Source organism: Notolepis coatsorum (genome assembly GCF_963971535.1).
Source record: "Notolepis coatsorum genome assembly, chromosome: 10".
Classification (NCBI taxonomy): Eukaryota; Metazoa; Chordata; class Actinopteri; order Aulopiformes; family Paralepididae; genus Notolepis; species Notolepis coatsorum.
The window spans coordinates 29889251-29912543 of record NC_140174.1 but is presented as its reverse complement, the minus strand read 5'-3'; the positions used below and the strand labels follow the sequence as shown (position 1 = coordinate 29912543).

At 44.7% G+C, this 23293-nt stretch overlaps 1 protein-coding gene across 2 annotated transcripts in view; it reads left to right on the top strand.

The window, feature by feature from the left end:
* The window catches only part of LOC311235907 (ankyrin repeat and SOCS box protein 12-like), a 36307-nt gene that overhangs the window by 5082 nt on the left and 7932 nt on the right, over nt 1–23293 (top strand). For both annotated transcript variants that reach the window (XM_084323433.1, XM_084323432.1), the window contains one exon: nt 5546–6311. In XM_084323433.1, the coding sequence (XP_084179559.1) occupies nt 5552–6311 (760 nt within the window). In that variant the 5' untranslated portion in view covers nt 5546–5551. The remainder of the gene's footprint in view (nt 1–5545; nt 6312–23293) is intronic.

Sequence of the window (23293 nt, the reverse complement as noted above, 5' to 3'; positions counted from 1 at the left end):
ATCCGGTCATCATCAGATGATGCGTAGAAACTTCTAGAACCACGTCCAGTTGACATTTTTTATCTCGCACAGATTCCTACCAAACTGTATTTGATCATCAATATAATGCATTTGGGGCTATAAATCACGTTCTGAAGAAAGCTGCAGAAAACGATAAAAACATACTTATACTTTAGACCATATTTTAGTATGAATATGTGAATGAAAAAGTTTAACGTTGCTACACCCTGAACAATACATATAGGACATTGAATGGGCCATAATAATGGCAATTTAGCAATAGAATTTAAAAAGTTATAGCCCTGCAAAGAAGGGGAACTTCTCCATAGACAAATAGAGCTGGCGAGGGATGGTAAATTATGAATTTAACCCATGGCGATTAAAGTGTTAATATGGAATAAAACAATAACAACTTGTCACGGCTATATACGTGCCTCTGGTCCACAATGCATGGCACCGAAAGCCGTATATATACATGGCCGGTCCCCATTGTGTTAAGGGGATGCAGACCAGAGAAAGACTTTTGTCTTGTTTACATCAGGGTCACAGGTGACATTTTATTATAATTTTTTTTTAATCAAATTTAATTTATTACCTTTTTTCAACTGCAAAGTAAAACTTTGTCAACATGTTTTATCTAATAAAATAAAGTTCAGTCTGTTCATCTCACTTCAATCATTTTTATTGCAGAACATGGTATTTTCTCAAGCAGACAGATGTAAACACTGTAATCTGTGTTGCATGTACCTGACAAACTGAACTGTTTGTATTACAGTCATGTATTACAGTCATATTCCAACGTGTGTGTGTGTGTGTGTGTGTGTGTGTGTGTGTGTGTGTGTGTGTGTGTGTGTGTGTGTGTGTGTGTGTGTGTGTGTGTGTGTGTGTGTGTGTGTGTGTGTGTGTGTGTGTGTGTGTGTGTGTGTGTGTGTGTGTGTGTGTGTGTGTGTGTGTGTGTGTGTGTGTGGACTAATGTACAGGTATTGAAATGAACAATGCAACTACCTTATAATTTTTTTTAAATTTTTATGAATAATTAAATATCGATATTGCGGGAAATGAGTATTGAAACCGTTTTAAATATTCAGAATCGATATGTATCGAAAAATCGATATTTTTGACAACACTACTACAAACACAAGAATACACTTGGGCAGAGATGTTTGACAGTGGAATGTCATCCAACTCTCTGCATAGGAGTGTGACTTAACTTTGCATGTCAGTGTAGCGTGTTGACAACATGATCACCAGAGGCCCCATGATACCATATTATCATGATACTAGAGTCACCACTGGTCGTATTTAGAGATGTTCCGATACCATTTTTTCCTTTCCGATCCGATTCCGATACCTAAGCTTTGGGTATCGGCCGATACCGATACTTATCCGATACCAGTGCATACATAAAAAAAATAAAAATAAAAAAAATATTATATAAATTTTTTATGAATATAATATATATATATTTTTTTTTAACAAATACTGTTTTATATATACTGTTTTTTAGTAATAACTAGAAAGTAATGGTATTTATTCAACAACAGGTGATTGTATAGATTTGTATTAGTATCATTAATCAATGAGTATGGGGCTTCAGCACTGCAGATATACCCTACTCCAATGATCCACACGGACATTATACGTTGCTGCACTCGCTACCCACTGGCTCTGCAGATATACCCTACTCAGTCTGTCTACAAGGCTCCGTTGAAGTAGCAGAGGATCTGTTGTGATTTTTGCACAATAAATATTCAACATTCTCTTTTGAGACTCCGCCTCAGACTCTTATCATTTGGCACTAAAAGCTAAACATTGTCGCCGATATGGCTGTCCGCAACATGTCATTAATTGTGTACGCGACGTGCAATTGTGCAATGACGACGTTACCGTTAGCTAGCATGAGCTACCGGTATATGGGAAGACCATGGAAGACTGTAACGTTACTGGTGACATTGTGATTTAACTTGGAATACTCCTTTGCCAACTTGCTGTACTTTGCTTGCAGGTCTGCAGCCATTATTGCTGGATTATATGAATAGCCCCAACTTTAGCCAAGGTAATGTTAAAGCTAGCTTTCGGTTAGCTGTTCAATGCTAATAACACCAGCCACCAAGCGAACCCATGAGCTCGCCGTCAACACCGCTCTGTCGGGACGATGACATTTAAGAAAGTATCTGCTGTTAAAATGACATGGCATTGACACTTTAATCGATTAAGCACACGTTTGTTTTATAATGCTTACTCAACAGACCACAGTGTTGTTGATAAATTACGTCATATGGTATCGGAGCGCAGCATTAGACTGGTACTCGCCGATACCGATACCAGCATTTTAGCCAGTATCGGCGGCTTTTCCGATACTGGTATCGGTATCGGAACAACTCTAGTCGTATTACCCTTCAACTAGGAAACATTTCTAAATATCGATACTTGGTGTTACTTTATCAATATAATATTGCCAGGCAAAATATCACGATTGCTGTATTGATTGTTTCCCCTACCCCTACTTGGTACCTGATTGTATCTCCAAGTGAACAGATGTTTGGAACATCGGCCTCCAAAGAGTTGCTGAATTTTTCTCCCTTGATAGTTTTTTTCCAATTCATGCACCTCGGTTGAAGGACGTTGCAACAGATCTTTTGTTTTTCTTATGAGCAGGCACGACCTACTGTACATCCAATACCGTAGCATCTTCTATGTTAATATAGCCTATCTTGTAGGCTACTCATACACCCACAAAGACGGTACTTAACGTTACAAGTTTTCGTTAGACCTTCTTCGCTGTGTGACGTACAATCCGTTTAGGTCTCCAGGTGTGTGAGGTTAAGCATTTAGCCGCTTGGTTTCTTGCCAATTCAATTTGCTCTCTTTCATTCTCCGCCACATATTAACTGAGGCTGTCGGCTACAGCGCCATGTCAATATGACACGGGTGCATTTGATGATTTCTAGTAGCTCTGCTCTCGCTCTTCAAAGTAGGACTCCCAAGCACTCTTATCTCAACTACAATCGGTATATTATGAAAAACGGAAGCCGTGTCAAGTAGGGCTGAGCCCAAACGTCCGAACCTTCGTTCGTTACGTTGGCATTCGAATTCTAAATCAACATTTACATTTTAAATTTTTAATAAAAAAATAATATTTAAAAAAAAAATCTTTTCTATTAATTCTGTTTAAACTTTAAACCAATGGGGTTTTTAAAGATTAGGCTACACTAATATTATAGTATTAAAATAAACTGATGAGTTATATTCATTAAAGAAAGTTGATTTAATGGATTTAGTTGGGCTGGGGCTTCTGAACCCTGGGCTGGGTCTGGGGCTGGAAAGTTGATTTAATAAAAAAAAAACTCATTTTACATTACACAGTACATAACACACATGCGCTCCGATCGCAATGAAGGAATTATTGGATCAACGCAAGATTGATGATATAGCCCTTATCTTGACTAGGATGTACCCCAAAAAGAATATTCCAATTATCTGATCGCCATTCCAAGTATTGATGTCGATCGTGTCCATAACATAATCCACCAAAGAACATGAATCGGGAGTGTTTGGTTATTTAAAATCCATGCATTATAACTAGGGATGTCCGATATTATCGCCCGATATCGGCATTCAAATGTGATATCGGAAAATATCGGTATCTGTTTTCAATTTTTTTCTTTTTTTTCTTTTTTACATTTATATAACCTTTATTTACCCAGGCAAGCAAGTAAGAACAAATTCTGATAAAATGTATTGTAAAAATGATGCATAATGTTGTGTTAATTCCACAACAAGAGATATGTAATGTTAATTACCTGAAATTATTCAGTTTTTTGGGGGGGGGAAACCCTGCATATATCGGTATCGGTTGATATCGGTATTGGAAATTAAGAGTTGGACAATATCGGTATATCGGTATCGGTAAAAAAGCCAATATCGAGCATCCCTAATTATAACCGCACATCATGCCCGACTAGGAAAAGTCCGGCCGGACCTATATAATCGACACACACCCGAATACAGAGAGTTTCAAAGGATGTGCAATACCGGCTGCAACCCACCAGGTGGCGGTATTGTACGTTTGCGATCTCAGACCATTCCCAATGATAACACAGGCTCCCTGGATGGATAATGAATGGAAATATCGAATAAAAGAAATAACGATGAAAACCCGACTTTTCTCGGGTTTGGCGCTCAAGTGTCTGCGAGTTAACCCGACTTATCTCGGGACTGGTGTACATTGAGTTAATAACCTAACACTACAGTCAGACCTAAACAAGATTGCCTCTATGTTGCACAGCGTCTTCAATCTCTGGACCTAAAGACTTCACTATGGGTTTCACCCCAGAGGACCTCGACTCTATGGGAGGGTCTACCAGGCTAGGTTATCATTGGCCATAGTCTGCTCACTCCACAGCCTGGCACAAACGCCCCACTAACTGTGGGGCTTAACACTAGTATGCTTGCCATGATATTTAGACATCAACGAGCATTAATATAAAAAAATGTGGCATTCGAAGCTTCGGGCCCGAGATTCGATTTTAATTCGAAGCTTCGAGATACAAAAAAAAAATAAAGAAAATATATATACTTTTTTTTTAATATATATATATATTTTTTTATGTTGTGGGACTTGTACAGCACTTTGTTCAACTTTGTCTGTGCTGTAATGTTCAACTTTGTCAGTGCTGTAAAGTTTAAACCTTTTTAAATCTTAGACAAATGAAACACTTTGCTTTCATGAAATATTGTAAGCAGTCATTTGAGGCTTTATAAAAGCAGCACAATGAACACAAATCTGTCAGTGCCGAGTCCGACCTCATCTTAAATAACAAACAGCATTGCTTGTTGTAGTTAACAAAGAGGCAGAGTTGATTTTGCAAAAAAAATAATAATAAAAAAATATATATATAATTTTTTATTACAATTTTTTATTTATTCAAAAAAATTATCGAATCCCATGCCCATCGAACGAAGCTTCAAAGTATTTAAGACAGCCCTACTGACAGCTGCCCACTTCACACAGTCTGCTGGCGTCTGACGGACTCTGACCTCATCGATGTTTCTCAATACACGTTTTATTTCATTGAATTTATATACACCAAATGTACCCACAATTGTCTTCCATGCCTAATTAAACAAGCGATTTATGAGCAACCTTTATCGGAATATATTGGCCTACAATAAAATCCTGACAAGACCAGATGACATTAAATGTTACATGCATTGACTACTATACTGCCCTGCGGAAGATAACTGCAGTACCTTACATTATTTAAAAATGGTTTAGTTAGAAGTTAAATTGAACTTCTCAATCACTAAATCACTGGAGCATCAAAAGAACATCAAAGCCATTTTTCTCAGTTTCACTGTTTGCATAGTTACTGTGGTTAGCTTCTGCAGGGCAGTATAGTGACACATTATTATGGATTGAGCTCTGGTTGCACGCACACTTAACATAATCAACATATACCCACTGGGCCGGCATGTGTCCGTGTCCGACTAAGACAGGCTCATCTAGTTTCTCAACTCGTTTCCGATGTTTGTCCCTGAACAGGTTTCTATGCTCCACCTGAAGCCCCCTGAAGAAGGAAGTGGCCGTGAAATTCAACAGCTCAGCCAGGCGGTGTCGAGGAACGATGAGCGACTCCTCGACGAGATGCTCACTCAAGAAATCTACAAGAAGGTCATCAACTGCAGGAGTGGCTGGGGCGTCGCCGGCACGCCGTTGCGGATGGCGGCGTCCAAGGGCCACCTCCGGTGCCTGCAGGTCCTGCTGAGCCACAACGCCGAGGTCGACTGCGTGGACGTGAAGGCCCAGACGCCGCTGTTCACGGCCGTCTACGGGAAGTACCTGGACTGCGTCCTAGCGCTGCTCAAGGCAGGCGCCAATCCGAACGGCAGCTCATATAACAACTGCTCGCCTGTGCTCACCGCCGCCAGGGAGGGTGACGTGGAGATACTGAAGGAACTTCTTAGACATGGCGCGGAGGTCAACTCCAGGGCCAAGGTGCTGCTCTGGTCCTCGTGCACCAGCGTCTCCAGCGGCCCCCTCTACCTCTCCGCTGTTTATGGACATATGGAGTGTTTCAAAGTCCTGCTCCTCCATGGGGCCGATCCGGATTACAACTGCACCGACGTGAGGTTCCTGAGTAAGATCAAGCAGCCCAAGACGGTGCTCGAGATGTGCCTGAGGCACGGCTGCGGGGTGGAGTACATCCAGCTCCTGATCGACTTTGGGGCCAACGTCGACCTCCCCACGCTGATCATCGAGAAATCCACCAAGCAGAACGAGGCCGTCGAGGTGCTGCTGCGGGAAAGAGGTACGAGTCATGGTTCCTGTCAAACTAGGTACTAGTCATTGTTCAGGTCAAACTAGGTACTAGTCATTGTTCAGGTCAAACTAGGTACTAGTCATTGTTCAGGTCAAACTAGGTACTAGCCATTAGGGTTGGGCATCGTTTGCATTTGAACGATTCCGGTTCTGATTCTCTATTTCGATTCCGGTTCTTTGAAGTGCAGGTCAAAACAGGTCATGGCTTATTTCGCAGGAGATTTTTATATTTTTTTGAAAAATCTTAATTTTTTTTCATACTACCGGTATTCACATTGTCAGTTGACTTGATACAGTTTAATTTGGTTGCTGTACTGTAACTAGGGTATTAATTAACAAAGTAATTTTTTTTTATTTATTTATTTTTTAAGAATTTTTTAAGACATTTCCACCCTACATTGTGGGGAGCACTTTGAGTGTCTAGAAAAGCGCTATATAAATGTAATGAATTATTATTTTTACTAGTCATTGTTCATGTCAAACTAGATACTAGTCATTGGTCGTGTCAATTTAGATACTAGTCATTGTCCAATAGGGCTGGGCTAAAAAAAATGGATTTCCTGATTCTGAATCGATCTTCATTTGAATGAGCGTTTATCGATTCATAATCCTGAGATCGATCTTAACACATCCACCGCCATTCACGCTGTAAAACGTTATTGCCCGCCATGCTTTGACCGCCAGATCTCGCTGTACAGCGTTATTGAGATCAATATTTCATTTTTTCGCCATGGCATTCATAATTAATATATACACCTCCGACGCTGCAGCTGGACCCTACGGCTCAATACAACGACGGCTCAATACCGCCGCCTGGTGGATGGTCGGGCGAGTTACACTCGAACAACAGGAAGTGGGAGGTGTGCGTCGATTGAATTCATCCGGCCGTCAGACATTGTTGCAAGGCTCCCGACAGACACTATTGTACATATCGATCGCTTTATAAACTTAATAATCTATATGATTTCGGCGTTTATTGCGACATACAAACCGGAAATAGACCTAGGTGATCGACGTCCTATACTTGGGATATTTCACCGCCAGTCTCTTTGACGCACGGTAAGAGGATGCTAACGTTATTTTCAGCCCAATTGTTTATTCATTTCACTGCAAACCATCTGATCAATATATCACCCATACTACATAAAGCATTTACTGACGATCACGGAATTATAAACGACCCCCCCCCCTTTCCTCCGCGCATGATGACGCATAACGTATACAATCATATACAGTTGAATTTTTTTTGAAATTTTTTTATTGATATTTTTCCCCCTCCTTTTTCCTCCGATTTTCTCCCATCCCAATGTTAGTCGTTATGCCAATTCCCAATCCCCTTCCTGGTCGCTGCGCACTTACCCCCCGACTGTGGGGGGTATCACGTGCTTCCTCCGACACACGTCTAGCCAATCAATCGCTTCTTTTCACCTGGCAGCACGGACTCTCACTGAGAGGGCGTAGCGTGTGGAAGGATCACACTATCCCACTTAGATCCTATCCGCGCTTAGCAGGCGCCCCGACCGAACTGTAGGAGTCGCTGTTTACAATGACCCGGACCCACCCCGCCAGCTTCTCCCACCCTCTAATACTGCCAATTGTATTAGTGTGAACGGCCAGCCAAGCTGGTGACAACCCCGGAGCTGAGCGTCTCCGGGGTTGGTGACGAACGCAATCTCCGCTACGCCACCTGACCGCCTTACAGTTGCATTTTTTAATATAGCGTGTATGGGGGGGAAACGGCAATCGATAATCTATACGTTTAGGCCTATAACTCACATTCTAGGAATTACTGCAGAAAACGATAAAAACATACTTATATTCTAGACCAGGGGTTCCCAACCTTTTTTCCCCCAGGGACCCCCAAACATCTCTGATGAAATTCCTGGACCCCCCTCCTAATAAAATACCATAAAATACTAATGTACAATACTATATAATGCAAGCAGAAATGGGATGAGGTACAATTTAGGTACAATTTACAGTAAGGTGTACGAGTTGTAGTGCAATCCTTCATCAATAAATATAAAGTGTGGGGAGTGGGTGCTACAGTGTGTTTGTTTAAAGTGAGTGTGTGCTATAAAGTGTGTGGAGTGGGTGCTACAGTGTGTTTGTTTAAAGTGAGTGTGTGCGTGTGGATGTGTGTGCTATGTGCGTTTGATGGTTGTTGTTGTGTAGTGTTCATTGTTCGTTTAGCAGCCTGATGGCCTGGGGATAGAAGCTTCTTCTGAGTCTTTGTGTGCTCGCCTTGAGACTCCGGTATCTCTTGCCTGACCGCAGCAGTTCAAAGAGGCAGTTGTTCGGGTGACTGGAGTCTTTAATGATTCTCTTAGCCTTGCCCCTGCACCGCTTGTTGTAAATGTTCTGGAGGGTGGGGAGCCCCCCTCCAATTGTGCGTTCGGCTGAACGTGTCACTCTTTGTAGTCTGCTTCGGTCTTGTGCAGTGCTATTCCCAAACCAGGAGGTGATGTTGCCAGTCAGGATGCTCTCTATTGTACATGAGTAGAAGTTCTTAAGGATCTTCTGACTGACTTGGAACTTTCTTAGGCGCCTGAGGAAGTAGAGGCGTTGTCGTGCCTTCTTCACAACACTGTCAATGTGTGTGGTCCATGTCAAGTCCTCGGATATGTAGGCTCCGAGGTACTTAAAGCTGTTGACTCTCTCAACCGGTGCCCCGTCGATGCTGAGGGGGCTGTAGTCCTTGACCCCCGACCTCCTGAAGTCCACAATCATCTCCTTTGTTTTGCTGACGTTCAGGGAGAGGCTGTTTTCCTGGCACCATCCCGCTAGGACCTTGACCTCTTCCAGGTAGGCCCTCTCGTCGTTGGCAGAGATCAGGCCCACCACCACTGTGTCGTCAGCAAATTTGATGATTGTATTGCTACTCCGCTGAGCCACACAGTCGTGTGTGTACAGGGAGTAGAGGAGGGGACTCAGAACACAGCCCTGTTCTGGCAAATGGACCCTTTCTAAGCTTTTCTGACAGCTGCTGCTCGCAATCACTTGACATCTTATCAATTCGGTCTTTCACTACATTGTTCGAGAGTGGTACTGATTTTAGTTTATCCGCACAGTTTTTTTTTTTTTTTTTTTTTGGTCTTTTTCCCCCTCCATTTTCCTCCGATTTTCTCCCATCCCAATGTTAGTCGTATGCCAATTCCCAGTCCCTTCCTGGTCGCTGCGCACTTACCCCCCACAGTCAGATCATCTGGGAGAGTGGAGGCTACCACGTGCTTCCTCCGACACACGTCCAGCCAATCACCGCTTCTTTTCACCTGGCAGCACGGATTCTCATTGAGAGGGCGTAGCGTGTGGGAGGACCACACTATCCCCCTCACGTCCAATCCGCGCTTAGCAGGCGCCCCGACCGAACTGTAGGAGTCGCTGTTTACAACGACCCGGACCCACCCCGCCAGCTTCTCCCACCCTCTGATACAGCCAAGTGTATCAGTGCAGACGGCCAGCCAAGCTGGTGACAACCCCGGAGCTGTGAGCTGGATTCGAACAGGCAAATCCAGCTCAGCTCCGGGGCTGGTGACGAACGCAATCTCCGCTCGGCCACCTAACCGCCTCGGGGCCGCACAGTTTCTAAACCATTTTGATGCAGGCTGGTTTGATGAGCTGCTCGCCAATATTGTGCGGTTTCTTTGCTTTTGCAATTAAAAGCGAACACTCAAAGGAGGCTTCGGTAGCCTTCTGTAAATCACTGCCACCCCTGCTCCACGCTACTCTAACATCAACGGGCTTGTTCGCCTTGAGAGACTGTTCTTTCCTCCGAAAAAAGTCCGGATCCTTCCCAACGGTTTCTGGGTGCTTAGACGCCTGATGTCTCTTCAGCTTGCTGGGCTTCAGGCTCGAGTTTGCCAACTTTTCTCCACAAATCACACACTCGGGTCGTTTGTCTGGTCCCTCAGTGAAGCCCATGGTGATGTAATTTTCGCGATTGCTGTAGGTCCTAACTTTTTTTGCAGATGAGCTGCCGTCATCTCCTTTTCGTTTGTCACACATTTTCGCCTCTGGCGGCTGACTGCAGACGAGCCGAGAAAGTTAACTAGCGTGCTAGGCTAGCTACGGAAAGTGATAGTCAACTGATTCGCGTTTTAGCGGCTACCCGGTAGCCTACTGTTAACATTCAAAAATCATGTCTAGATGTTTATTTATTTATCTTTATTTTTTATTGTAGTGGAGAGACTATTCATGCTTCTGATGATAAAAATATGCTAATTAAATATTTCTCTGAAAGAAAAAAAAACGTAAAAAAAAACTACCTCAAATCATCTGTGGTCTGGCGGACCCCCTGCGCCCCCTGGCGGACCCCAGGTTGGGAATCACTGTTCTAGACGGTATTAACACAACAATGTATGAATGAAAAAGTATAACGTTCCTACATCCTGAACGATGGATAATCGATGTTGAATGGGCCATAGTAATGTCAATTTAGCAATACAATTTAAAAAGTTATAGCCCTGCAAAGAAGGTGAACATCTCCATAGGCTTACAGTGGTGGCAGACTGGCTATATTGATGGATATAAGTTATGGCAGGAAAGTGTTAAAAAAAAAATATTTTTCATGCCAACTCCCTTCCTGGTCATTGCACACATTGCCCAGGCATTAAAGCGTTCCGTCTTGAGACGGATTTCCGTAAAATTAGATTATATTTATATAATATTTTGATTAAAAAAAAGTTTTTTTTTCTTCTTTTTTTATAAATATAAAGTTTGCCAATAGGGATGTATCAGTAGTATTGGTAGTAGTCGTAATAGTAATCCAGTCTATTTTTTATTTTCTAAAAAATTAACTAGTTCAACACAGGTAACCACTTTTGCTTAATTTCTTTGATGGCTCAAATGTATGCTCTAGTCACTAGTGTCTAGTCGATTTTGTGTTTTGAGCACAACGTTCATCATATATCTAGCCTCTTAATTGTGCTCTCAAAGTGCACCAGATTGATGCATTTAACTTTAAAACTAAAAAAAAAAAAGTTACGGGGGGGCATGCCCCCGGACCCCCCCCGAGGTTCACCCACCACCACAGTCTCACTAAATCCTGTGGGAAGCACTGAGGATTCACATTTTTTCACGGCTGTGGGTAGGGCGTTCCACATTGTTGTGGCATAATTGCAAAACGTGTTTAGTCCCTTGTTTGTAAGATAACAAGCCTTTTAGTTCATGGTTCAAAGTAGGGATGCCCCGATCACGTTTTTTGCCACCGATACCGATCGCCGTGAGCCATATCGGCCGATACCGATCCGATACCGATCGGTTTTGATTAAAAGAAATTAAATTTTATTTTATATAATTTTTTTTTTTTTTTTTTTTTATAAAATATATATATTATATAATTAGACTTGTACTTGTATTATCTGCGAGACATCGCCACCACGCAACAAGCTCCACTGTCTGTGTGTACTCTAGTAGCCTCCAGCTACAGCCAGGATTCTCCGGAGCTGCAGCTGGACCTATACTCGAGTAGCCTCGAGCTACGGCCAGGATTCTCCGGCGCTGCACCTGGACCCTATTGGTATAACGTTACTTAACTGTGCTCAGCAAGCCCTCAGCTCGAATATGCATCGAATCAGTGTTATAAGACATTGATATCAGGAGCTATCTGTAGCTACTGCTAGCTGGATATATAACGTTAATACAACGCCTCAGTGAATTATTTAGTTCAATGGGACATTTCGTTTTTAACAGTGAACTAACTTGCGCTAACGTGAGCTAACAGCTAACAGGTATCATACCTACCTACTATACTTGCTGGAGCGTTTGTTGATGTCAGGAGCTATCGGTAGCTGGCCGGCTAGATACCGTTCGGTTAGACAATGCCTCATCATGTATTAAACTAATAGTGAATAGTTGACTGGGTCATTTTGTAACGGTAGCTAAGCTAACGTTAACTCAGGGAGACGCCGACACGCCATCCTCCCGTGTCTCACTAGACTAGACCCGTGTTTACATGCGTGCGGGAGGGGCTGGACTCGAGAGCAGACGCCGCACCACCGCTGTCTGAGACAGAACTCGGCGACAGCGAGTGAGATCGGGTTTGGCGATCGGTGAAAATAAAACATTATCACAGATCGCATATTTATACTGATTATCGGCCGATAACGATCAGTGGCCGATCGATCGGGGCAACCCTAGTTCAAAGTAATGGGAAAAGGGTGCTAGCTCGCCATCAATCAGAAGCTAGCCACAAAACTTGCATTCACGCTCTCCAGCACACAGCCTCTCCCTGCCTGGCACAACAACCACAACAGTAGGGTCTATAGTCACAGTCGGGACAGTAGGCTCTACAAGTAGGGTTCCTTAAAACGCTAACGCTATTTAAAAAAAAAAATACAGTGGAGGTTAAAATAAGAATATGACTTGGCCTGAAAAAAAGTTCAGTCAGGAGATTTTTTTTTTGCTTTAATCCCTGGCATTGCCCCACTGTCGGTCTGGTGAGGGTGTAGACCAGGGGTTATTTTTTCCAAGCCATTATATGGTTGGCCAGAACCAAAAACAATGGCTAATTTAATAAATTGATAGTGAAAATGTTTTAACTCTGTGGCAGACCACCTTATAACTAAGACATACATTGTCATCACCCAGACGTGACATATGCAAAAGCCAATGTTCCAATAAAAAGTACATTCATGTAACTAGGGCTGGGCGATATGACGATATTATATAAATATCGGGTACAGTTCATTAACGAACTTTTTCAACGTATCGTGGATATCGTGATGTTTTGTCCAAGAGGATTGTGTCGCGTCAATCTGGTCCACATGTTCAAACTTTTGAACAACGCCGCCCCCACACACACACTACTGCATCAAAGTTACTACTTATAATTAACAAAGGCATTAGTTTTATGGCATTAACGTTATATATAGTTACACGTTCAATAACATCAGCGTATTTACCCGAACATAGCAACGTCCGATGACCACCTATAGATAGATAGCAAGCATTACTCGTTCATATCTCAGCCCGTGCTGAGATATGCCCATTCTGCGGTCTGTTAATACAGTTTTCAATCAGACAGATGTATGGAAAGGCTTTTATTATAACATTCGTTGCAGTAAAATCATTATGCCTCGTTTAGTCATCCTGCGGAGCACTGGTCTCCTACTCGTCGGCCGCGGGGAGCTAGCGTTAGTAGCTTTGTTGTTGTCGGCACTCGTCAAAATCAATGGAGGACATTCTCGAAGTCAAAAACGAATAGCGCTTGCCGATTGGCTCTAAGAACAGCAGGGCGGGTGCAAGCGGTGTGATGTAATTGGCAGACTCGACTGTCAATCAAAATTATTCTGTTTTCCGTCAGAATGAATGAATGAAAACTTTATTAACAGAGTGCAGAATGGGTACAATACAGTACAGCTCAATATAACAACAGTGGACTGGAGGATGAAGACCAGAAAAAGACTTTCGGCTTTTTTACATAAGGGTCCTCCATTTTCAATTCATCAAAACATTTAGAGACATACAAATATACAGTAGTTTCATAAAAATGCTAAAATGCTATTGATTTATTTAAAACTTTATTAACATATTGCAGAATGGGTACAGTACAGCTCAATACATACAATTGTTAAGGGGATGCAGACCAGAGAAAGACTTTCGTCTTGTTTACATCAGGGTCCCCCATTTTCAATTCATCATATTTCATATCTAAATCATATAATATCTCATTGCTAAATATATGCAATATATAATCTAATAATCTAAATCTAATATATAATATAAAAATGCTAAATGCATGGGTATTTTATTTAGTCTTTAACCCTTTAATCGCCAAGGACGACTTTAGACGTCATTCCTCGCCATGCGTAATCTGCCAATGACGTCGTACAGTGTCTTTGAGATCAATATTTCAAAAATCTGTCATGGCAATCATATTTCACCCACAGAGACTTGAGATCTCCTGTAGATCTCCTCTCAACTCTCCAACGGTTCAAGACCGCCATCTGGTGGACGATCGGCGAATCGCCAAAACCGGAAGTGAGCGGCCGGAAGTGGTGCTCACCCATATTTTGTCCGGCCACTCGCTATCGCTCGCGGGACTCCATCTTGATACACTGGATATCGATCCGTTGCCAATAACTCGATAAACAACATGATTTGGACGTATATAGTATTATACAACCTGGAACTGGACCAACTAGATCGACATCCCATAATAGCGAACTTTCTGCTCCACGCTGATCGCCCAACGCTACGAGGAAGCTGCGGTGAGTTTCAGCGTGTTTGATTATTATTATACATACAAACTGCTCTGATCAACATATCACCCATACTACATAAATGATTTAACGTCGGCCACGGACTTATAAACCCCCCCCCCTCCGGTCACCAGCAGATGATGAGGCATGACGTTTAGGACCTTGTACAATTGAAATTTTTTATCTGACGTCAATCGGTATCAAACTACATTTGATGATCTAATATATGGCTATAACTCACGTTCTATGGAATGCTGCAGAAAACTATAAAAACATATTTATACTTTAGACCATATTTTAGTATGAATGTGTGAATGAAAAAGTAGAACGTTGCTACATCCTAAACGATAGATACTTGATGTTGAATGGGCCATAGTAATGTCAATTTGGCAATACAATTTAAAAAGTTATAGCCCTGCAAAGAAGGGGAACATCTCCATAGACTTACAGTGGTGGCAGAGAGTGGATTAAGATCAGAATAATCTCTGGCAGATAAAGGGTTAATGTTAGCTTGCAAACTCAAATACTGTCTTGGTAAGCCTCATAATGAATTGTTTGGGGAAAAAAAGAAAACATTGTGATGTGTATCGCCGAAAGGTCAGAAAATATTGTGATATCATATTTAGGCCATATCGCCCAGCCCTACATGTAACTCCTTGAGAGTAAATTCTTAATGTAAACATTGATATTTTTAACAATGCAACATGTTAGAGGGGTCCTTGAACCATTGAATCTAATTGAATCGGAAATCGAATCGATTCAGGACCTTGTGAATCGGAATCTATCGTTTTGGGAAATCAGTGGCGATACCCACTACCCAGCCCTATTGTCCAACATTGAGGTCAGAAAACTGAGGCCTCAGGATCTAAAACATGGGAATTAGTCCGACATGTTCACATTGTACCCACTATGTTTCATTCCTCAAGGGGACAAGAATTAAGTTGTTCTTGTGAGCTCGTTTATTAGATTAGATTCACATGTATTGTCATTATACAGCACAAGTACAGTAGAACAGAAATATAACAACTAAAGACTAGTAGACTTTATGGCTTTCACAATGGCTTCTCAGAAACCTAAAAGCCATTGACTGTAAGCTAATTTTGTTCTTGTTATTTAGGTATTATTACAAGGATTTTAGTTCTAAGGACCCCATTCCTATGATTGCCATGTACAATCCGGCACGGTGGGTTTCAAATAGCAAGCATAGGGTGGAAATGCCATTTGGAATGATTTAACCCCAAACAAATAAAAAAAAACTGGGAAGGCACTCCCTTAACACTTTCACTGCCCAAGTGTAATTTCTTATTAGTCCCTTGAATGCCCAAATCCACTCCAATGTTAATATCGCCTAATCTATGTTTTAAATTAGTGCTATGTGTCTAATCTGCCCGTCGCTTATCAAAGACTCATTTTCCAGTCAACATTGTCAAATCAGATTGTTTTTGTATCGCTTCATTTTAGTTTGATAGCATTTTGAAAATCACTCGTTTTCGCGGAAAAAACAACACATTCTATGATAATCGTCTTTTACTGGAATATTCCAGAATGTTGTCATTTGTTGGCCTATTTATGAATCGTTTTCAAATAAACGCTAGATGATCGATAGTATATGTGTGCGCGCGCACGCACGCTTGTGCCGCGCGCTGATAATTGCTGCTCTTATTTCCTGATGGCTTTTACAGTCAAAACAGCTATCACATATAGGGGAAACGCTTATATATCCGTGAAAACGAGTCTGATTATCCTAAGACTGATAACATAGATTCCTTACCTGAGGTCAGATGGTATCCAAATGGTTTATTTCAATTTCCGAACGCCATTCGAAAAAATCGCTCATTTGATTGATCCATCGTGTATAGTGATGCACCGATGTGAAAATTGTGGCCGATACCGATAACCGATATTAATATTGCTGTTCTGGCCGATACCGATATTTACCGATGTCAATATCTCTGTATAGAAAACACTTTTTTATGATAATCAAATAAAGAGTTATTTTCCAAAACGCATACTTTTTTTACCTTTGTAACTTATTTTCAGAAATTACTGATATTTTGAAACTATTTAAGGCCAAAACATGTAAAAAGAAAAAAAAAAGATAAAAAAAAGAAAAAAAATAATATCGGTCCTATCTTGATATCGGACCGATACCAAAAAAAAACGGCCATATCGGCCGATATTATATCGGCGGCCGATATATCGTGCATCACTAATCGTGTATAAAACACATATTCGCCGCGGCACCAAGGCTCCAGAATGAACTGTAGTAGACCCCGGTTACATCAGTGAGAAGTAAAATGTGGAGTCAGAAATCCTTTCTCCCATTCACTTTCATTGAGTCCAATCCAAAAGGGTGATTTACCATCTGGGAGACGATAGGGGGCGCTTTTTTCACATCTGAGCGCCGGCGGTGCTTGGATCTCCAACAATAGGCTCGCTTGATGCAATATGATTTCAGATCGCTAATAAAAAAATTATTAAATAAAAAAACGAGAAATCTCGTGATGGGCATTCAACGGTCGGGGGGTAAACCCGAGAAAAGCCGTGAGTGGCATTCAAAGTGTTAAAGACGTCAGGATGTTAGCATTAGGTGTTAGCAATTCCCTTCCTGGTTGTTGTGCTGCCCTTCTGTCGGTCTGGGGAGGGTGTAGACCAGGCATCGGCAACCCTAGGCACGCGTGCCTGCTTAGGCACGCGGGACCATTTTCATAGGCACGCGGGGGGGGGGGGGGGGGGGGGCAGCATAAAAAAAAATTATTATTATTATTATTATTTTTACTTCGCTTTGAAATATTATAGTGAAATATTTTGCACTGTTGTCGCATATCTCTTGTTGAAATCCTCCCACAGGTTCTTTTTTGTAAGTCGACTGTTCTGCACACCCCTATATGACAGCAATCAGCTGTTCCTATGGTGCTCCGCTGTAGCCGGCCTCCCGCCGGCCTCCCGCAGCACTTGCGCCAGGTAACACACAGTGCTGAGGTTGCATTCTGTGCAGTGTCATGATGGCAACCCCCGGTAAGAAATCAAAGCAAATTCGGACATTCCAGTCCTCGTGGACAGACGATTACGGGTTTGTGGACCTTCAGAAGGACCGTGCTATGTGTTCTTTCTGTTTGGAAAATGTAGTTTGCCAAATGTCATCTGTGAAACGCCATTTCGAGACTAAGCATAAAACAAGTTTCAAGGATCAGGCGGATAAGGCAGAATCCATTAAACGTGCCGTCGCCAGGTATGGGAAGCAAGCCAGCACCCTCAAAGTGTTCACGCGCGCTCAAAACCACGCAACTGAAGCAAGCTTTCGCATTGCTCATTGCATTGCAAAACGTGGAAAGCCATTCACGGATGGCGAGTATATTAAGGAGTGTAACTGAGGGGTACAATTCCCTGACTGTATTGATAAGTATGGTATCATTAAACCACTACTGCGTTATGTACTTTAACTACTGGCCATACAGTACACAGGTATATGTGATGAACACCCACACAATAACACTGCTTAACAAAGAAAGTCCTGTTTGGAATATTTATTAGAAGAGCAGCAATATTATATTACAGTATTGAGAATTAGAGTCGTGCTTGTAAGGCGAAGAATGTGCATGAATAGGTCAAGAGCGTAAGTCCATGAGCATATTACGATGGGGATAATTAATACCACCTGTAGCATAAGAATTATATAAGGTACACTCGTAGGTCAGCTGGAGATACTAAGGGGGTTCCCTCCGGTTGTAAGCCAGCAGGGGAGAGGAATGTTCGGATGCAAAAGTCTGGATCAACGAGGAATCAATAAGCTCCAGCTACGGGAGTCGGTACATATACTCCCCTCGATCGGCAGACAAAAGCAGCAGCTATAATCCAAGTATGCGGGACAGCATGGATGAAAGCCAGCCAGCCTCTTCCTAGAGACGGGCTCGAGTGATGCTCCTCACGGGTAGATCCCACACAGCAGCGGGGTAGACAGTTCTCTGCTCCAGCAGCCACGGTACCAAAGCAATAATAATCCAGCCGGAAAAGGCTCTGCATTCACCGGTGTAGATTCTCCTGTGCACGGTACTTCACATTTAACTAGGTCGAACTTGACGTTATTTCACTAAGCTCTGACACTTTTACTATCCTATTCGCACGCGGTTCTAAGTGCTCTATTTAGACACAAGGTTGCTCACTTCACTTGGTCGTTGACTCGTGATGAAGGCTTTACTAGTAAGGAACGAACGATACGTTGAACGAACGTTTTAGGATAAGACAAGACTACTGCTGTATCCACCTGCAACAAATTTATACGTAAGGTGAATAATCTAGTGCCAACCTCAGTTCTGTCTCGTATTACTGCGCAAACCTGGGCATGTTGAGACATGTCTTAGCGGTGGCTTTGAACTAGACATTGGGGGTATGGCCGTGGCGCCTAGGGGGTCGCTGTCCAATAGGAGAACGAATATTATGGTCTGGCTTGTACCTAGGTAAAGGGATATTCCGTGTATATGTACAAAGAATATACAAGGGATATCAGACGATATACAAATATTATACAATATATCTCAAGTAATAAATATATATATTCGGTTTAATCTGACCCTTTGTAACAGCCGCCTCCTAATTAGTCCGCACCTAATTAGATAAGCAGAGACAGATTAACCGTCTTGTCCACTACTCAATGTCCGTTGTGAGGAGTAGGGCAATTCACAAAGTCAGTGGGTCATGGTCGTCATTAAGAGAGTCGGGGAGCCTTGGCAACTCTATCAGCCTCGCCACGGGTCGGGTGTATGTCCGTCCCTGGACGAGCACTTCTGCCGCTCTGACCTTTCCGTCGGCACCAGTGATCACTTTGCTTACGCGGCCGGCCGGCCACATAGCTCGGGGTAGTGACTGGTCGATAATCATGACAACTGTGTCCACTTTTAAGTTGTCCCCGTCCTTGACCCGCTTCTGACGGGCTGGAAGGGATGGTAGGGGGGTTAGGAGGAAGCGGGCCTGAGGCTGCTTTGATCTGTGCTTGGCTGTGCCTCCACATCCTCCGTCTGGTCTTCTTGTTCGGTCGGTACCCCGTCTGAGGAGGGGCCGGTTCCGGCCGCCCCATCAAGGAGTCGCTTGGGGTGCTGGGTTCGAGGTCAGCTACGTCTGGAGCGCAGCTGAGGGGGGTGGAGTTCGGAACTCCCTCTTGTGCCCACGGTTCTCTCACAGGCCTCTCGCCTAATGTCAATAGCCTCTCAACGGGCTGTACGAGAGAGTGGCCTGTGTCGCTCACCTTTGTGTGCAGGCAGCGTGTAGACGTGGGTTTACTGTCAAGTCCGGGGGGGGGGGGGGGGGTCCCGCTATGCTGGTCTATATGGAGCACTCCTGTTGGTCGGTTGCCTTGTTTGGTTACTCTTCGCTGGTGGGCCCCGCACAGTGCTGCGCGGTAAGCGGCGCCCGCCTGGGCCGCCTCACGCCACTGGTCAACTTGGACGGGGTTCAGTGTCTTATATTCGGCGCACTGTGCCAGCCAGTGTCCGCCGTCGCAGTAGGTACAGCAGGGGGCGGTCTGGTGGCTCTTCGGTACTGGTGCCACCGCCTCGGCCTGGTACATTACCGTGACGGGCCCACTTTGTTGTCCTGGCGGACGCCTGTTGATGTCATGCAGGACCTCCAAGTGGGCGCCACCGCACCTGCTGCACTTCTTCTTCAAACGGCACTCAGCTGCCATATGGCTGCGCGCGCAGCGGAAGCAGCGGCGGTGGTCTTTGATCCACTGACTCACCTCGTCCGTGGTCAGCTTCTTGAAAGTGTTGCATTGATACAGCCGATGTTCCCCTTCACAGTACTGGCATTCAATCTTCCACTCCTCTTTCGTCGAGGGGGTGTTGTGGTTCTTGTGCTGCGGTACTGATTCGGCTTGGTGCATAACGGTCACCGACCGGCGGTTATCATTTGATCCCCGAGGTCCTGGTCTTGGGCTTGGTCCACTCCACACGAACGTGTCCAGTCGTAGGCTGCTGACTTCTCTCGCGAGGAAGTCAGATAAGTCTAGGAGGGATGCCTCTGGGCCGTTGGGGTCGCGGTGGTCTCTCTGCCGCCGAAAACGCTCTTGTCGGGCGGGAGGGAGCTTCTCTAATATCCTTTCTACATTAGAGTTAGCGTACAGTTCATATATCCCTTTTTCCTTTTGGGACCCCAGCATCCCTACCAGGGACTGTACCTTGATAGAGAGGTCATCCAATGCTCTGTTGTCTCTGGCTGGGGGGAGGCGGTCAATATCTCTTATTTCCTGTATCACGTAGTCCCATATGCGTCCATAACGCTGGTCGAGGGCTACTAGAGCCGCGGTGTATGGGGTACTTGAGTTGGAATATGCCAGCGCTATATTATGCGCTCTGGGCACCTTCAGGTGCTTGAGGAGGATAGCATATTTGTACGTCTCATCGGGGACGTCGGACATCATAGTCTCTAAGCACATCCGTAGCTCCGTGTACTGTGCTCTGTCCTCGCGTGTAAAATCCGGGAACGTCGGTGTGCCAAGGTACGATGCCATGGATGGCTGGCACATCGGTGAGCTTTGGGGGAGAGGCCTCCTGGGCGAGTCTCCCTGTACGTGTCGTCGTGGGCTGGTACTTGGTGGGTACCAGGGGCCGGGTACCCAGGTGCTGTTCCTCGGTGCTGACGGTGCGTCAAACTCACCCGTGAGTTGAGTCGGGGGTTTGTAACGCAGTGACTCGGGGCTGACGTCTGGGCTGTACTGGGCCTCCTGGTCCAGAGTACGTTGCTGCTGGTCGGGGCTGTACTGGGCCTCCTGGTCCAGAGTACGTTGCTGCTGGTGGGCTTGACATTCCTCCTCTTCCTCTTCCTCTGCTAGGTCCTGGAGTCTTCTAGTCAGTCTCTCGGCGACGTAGGCCGGTTCTTCCCGGTTGCTGGGTCTCGTATGGACCGGTCGGGGAGGGGGTTCGGAGATGTGGACGGGATCCTCCTGTTGGCGGGGTCCCGGGTCGCTTGGTCGGGTAGGGGAATGTGCCCTAGACCCTTGTCGTGATGATCTCCGGGAGCTCCGTGCGGAGAGAGGGGGTGTCGCCATGGCAATCAATTGTTCCGTCATCTGCGCCTGCAGCCGGTCGCGCTCTGCCCTCGCGCTGGGCATGGGCGGCGTCGCGCACTGCTTCGCGCTGGGCATTGGCGGCGTTGCGCTGTGCATTGGCGCTGGCATGGGCGGCGTCGCGCTGTGCATTGGCGCTGGCATAGGCGGCGTCGCGCTGTGCATTGGCGGCGGATCGCTGTGCATCGGCGCGGCCTCTTTCAATGTTCTCTTCCGTCTGAAGGCGTCTGGTCTCCAGTCTTATGCGGTCGTCTTCACTCCTTTGTTGCGCCTGGAAGCGCTCTCGCTCGATTGCAGCGTGTTCGCGCTCGCTCGTCTGTTGAGCCTGGAGGCGTTCTCTTTCCATGGTAGAATGTTCGCGCTCACTTAGTTGTTGCGCTTGAAGTCGATCGCGTTCGGTGGAGGCTGCCAGGGTGGCGATGAATGCCTGCGCCAGCATCTTGTCCGCTTCGCTGGGGGAAGACACTGACGGAGGTGATCGGCTTCTGGCAGTGCTCGTTGGAGATTTTTTCTCTGGGCGCGCCTCGAGGTCCGTCTCCGGGGCGCGCTTCTCTTCTGGTAGTGGGTCGGGTTCTGTCCCTGGAGCGCTTTCTTTATCCTGGAGCTCTCCGGGGACCATCCCGTTGACGTTGTCTGGGGGTATAGTCATGTCATGTCCCCCCTGGTCCCCCCCGTGGGCTTGGTCAGTTTCGTTAGAACCCACTGGGGTCTCTACTGGCAGGGTCGCCTGGTCGGTAGGGTTTGACATGCTTTTACTATCCGCTTTATTTATTTTATCCGTATTTAACGTCTGTATAAAGCTAGGTAGTAGACTGGCAGCGTAGTCCTCTAAGTAAGGAGGTGGCTGCCGTCTGCGCTGCGGGCGTTCTAGCTTAGGAGAGCCGTTTGTGGAGTGTTCACCGCTGGCCATGGTTAATATCAATATTATATTTAGATATTACACTGATAGATCTCCGGCTCGAAGGACCAATTGTAACTGAGGGGTACAATTCCCTGACTGTATTGATAAGTATGGTATCATTAAACCACTACTGCGTTATGTACTTTAACTACTGGCCATACAGTACACAGGTATATGTGATGAACACCCACACAATAACACGGCTTAACAAAGAAAGTCCTGTTTGGAATATTTATTAGAAGAGCAGCAATATTATATTACAGTATTGAGAATTAGAGTTGCGCTTGTAAGGCGAAGAATGTGCATGAATAGGTCAAGAGCGTAAGTCCATGAGCATATTACGATGGGGATAATTAATACCACCTGTAGCATAAGAATTATATAAGGTACACTCGTAGGTCAGCTGGAGATACTAAGGGGGTTCCCTCCGGTTGTAAGCCAGCAGGGGAGAGGAATGTTCGGATGCAAAAGTCTGGATCAACGAGGAATCAATAAGCTCCAGCTACGGGAGTCGGTACATATACTCCCCTCGATCGGCAGACAAAAGCAGCAGCTATAATCCAAGTATGCGGGACAGCATGGATGAAAGCCAGCCAGCCTCTTCCTAGAGACGGGCTCGAGTGATGCTCCTCACGGGTAGATCCCACACAGCAGCGGGGTAGACGGTTCTCTGCTCCAGCAGCCACGGTACCAAAGCAATAATAATCCAGCCGGAAAAGGCTCTGCATTCACCGGTGTAGATTCTCCTGTGCACGGTACTTCACATTTAACTAGGTCGAACTTGACGTTATTTCACTAAGCTCTGACAC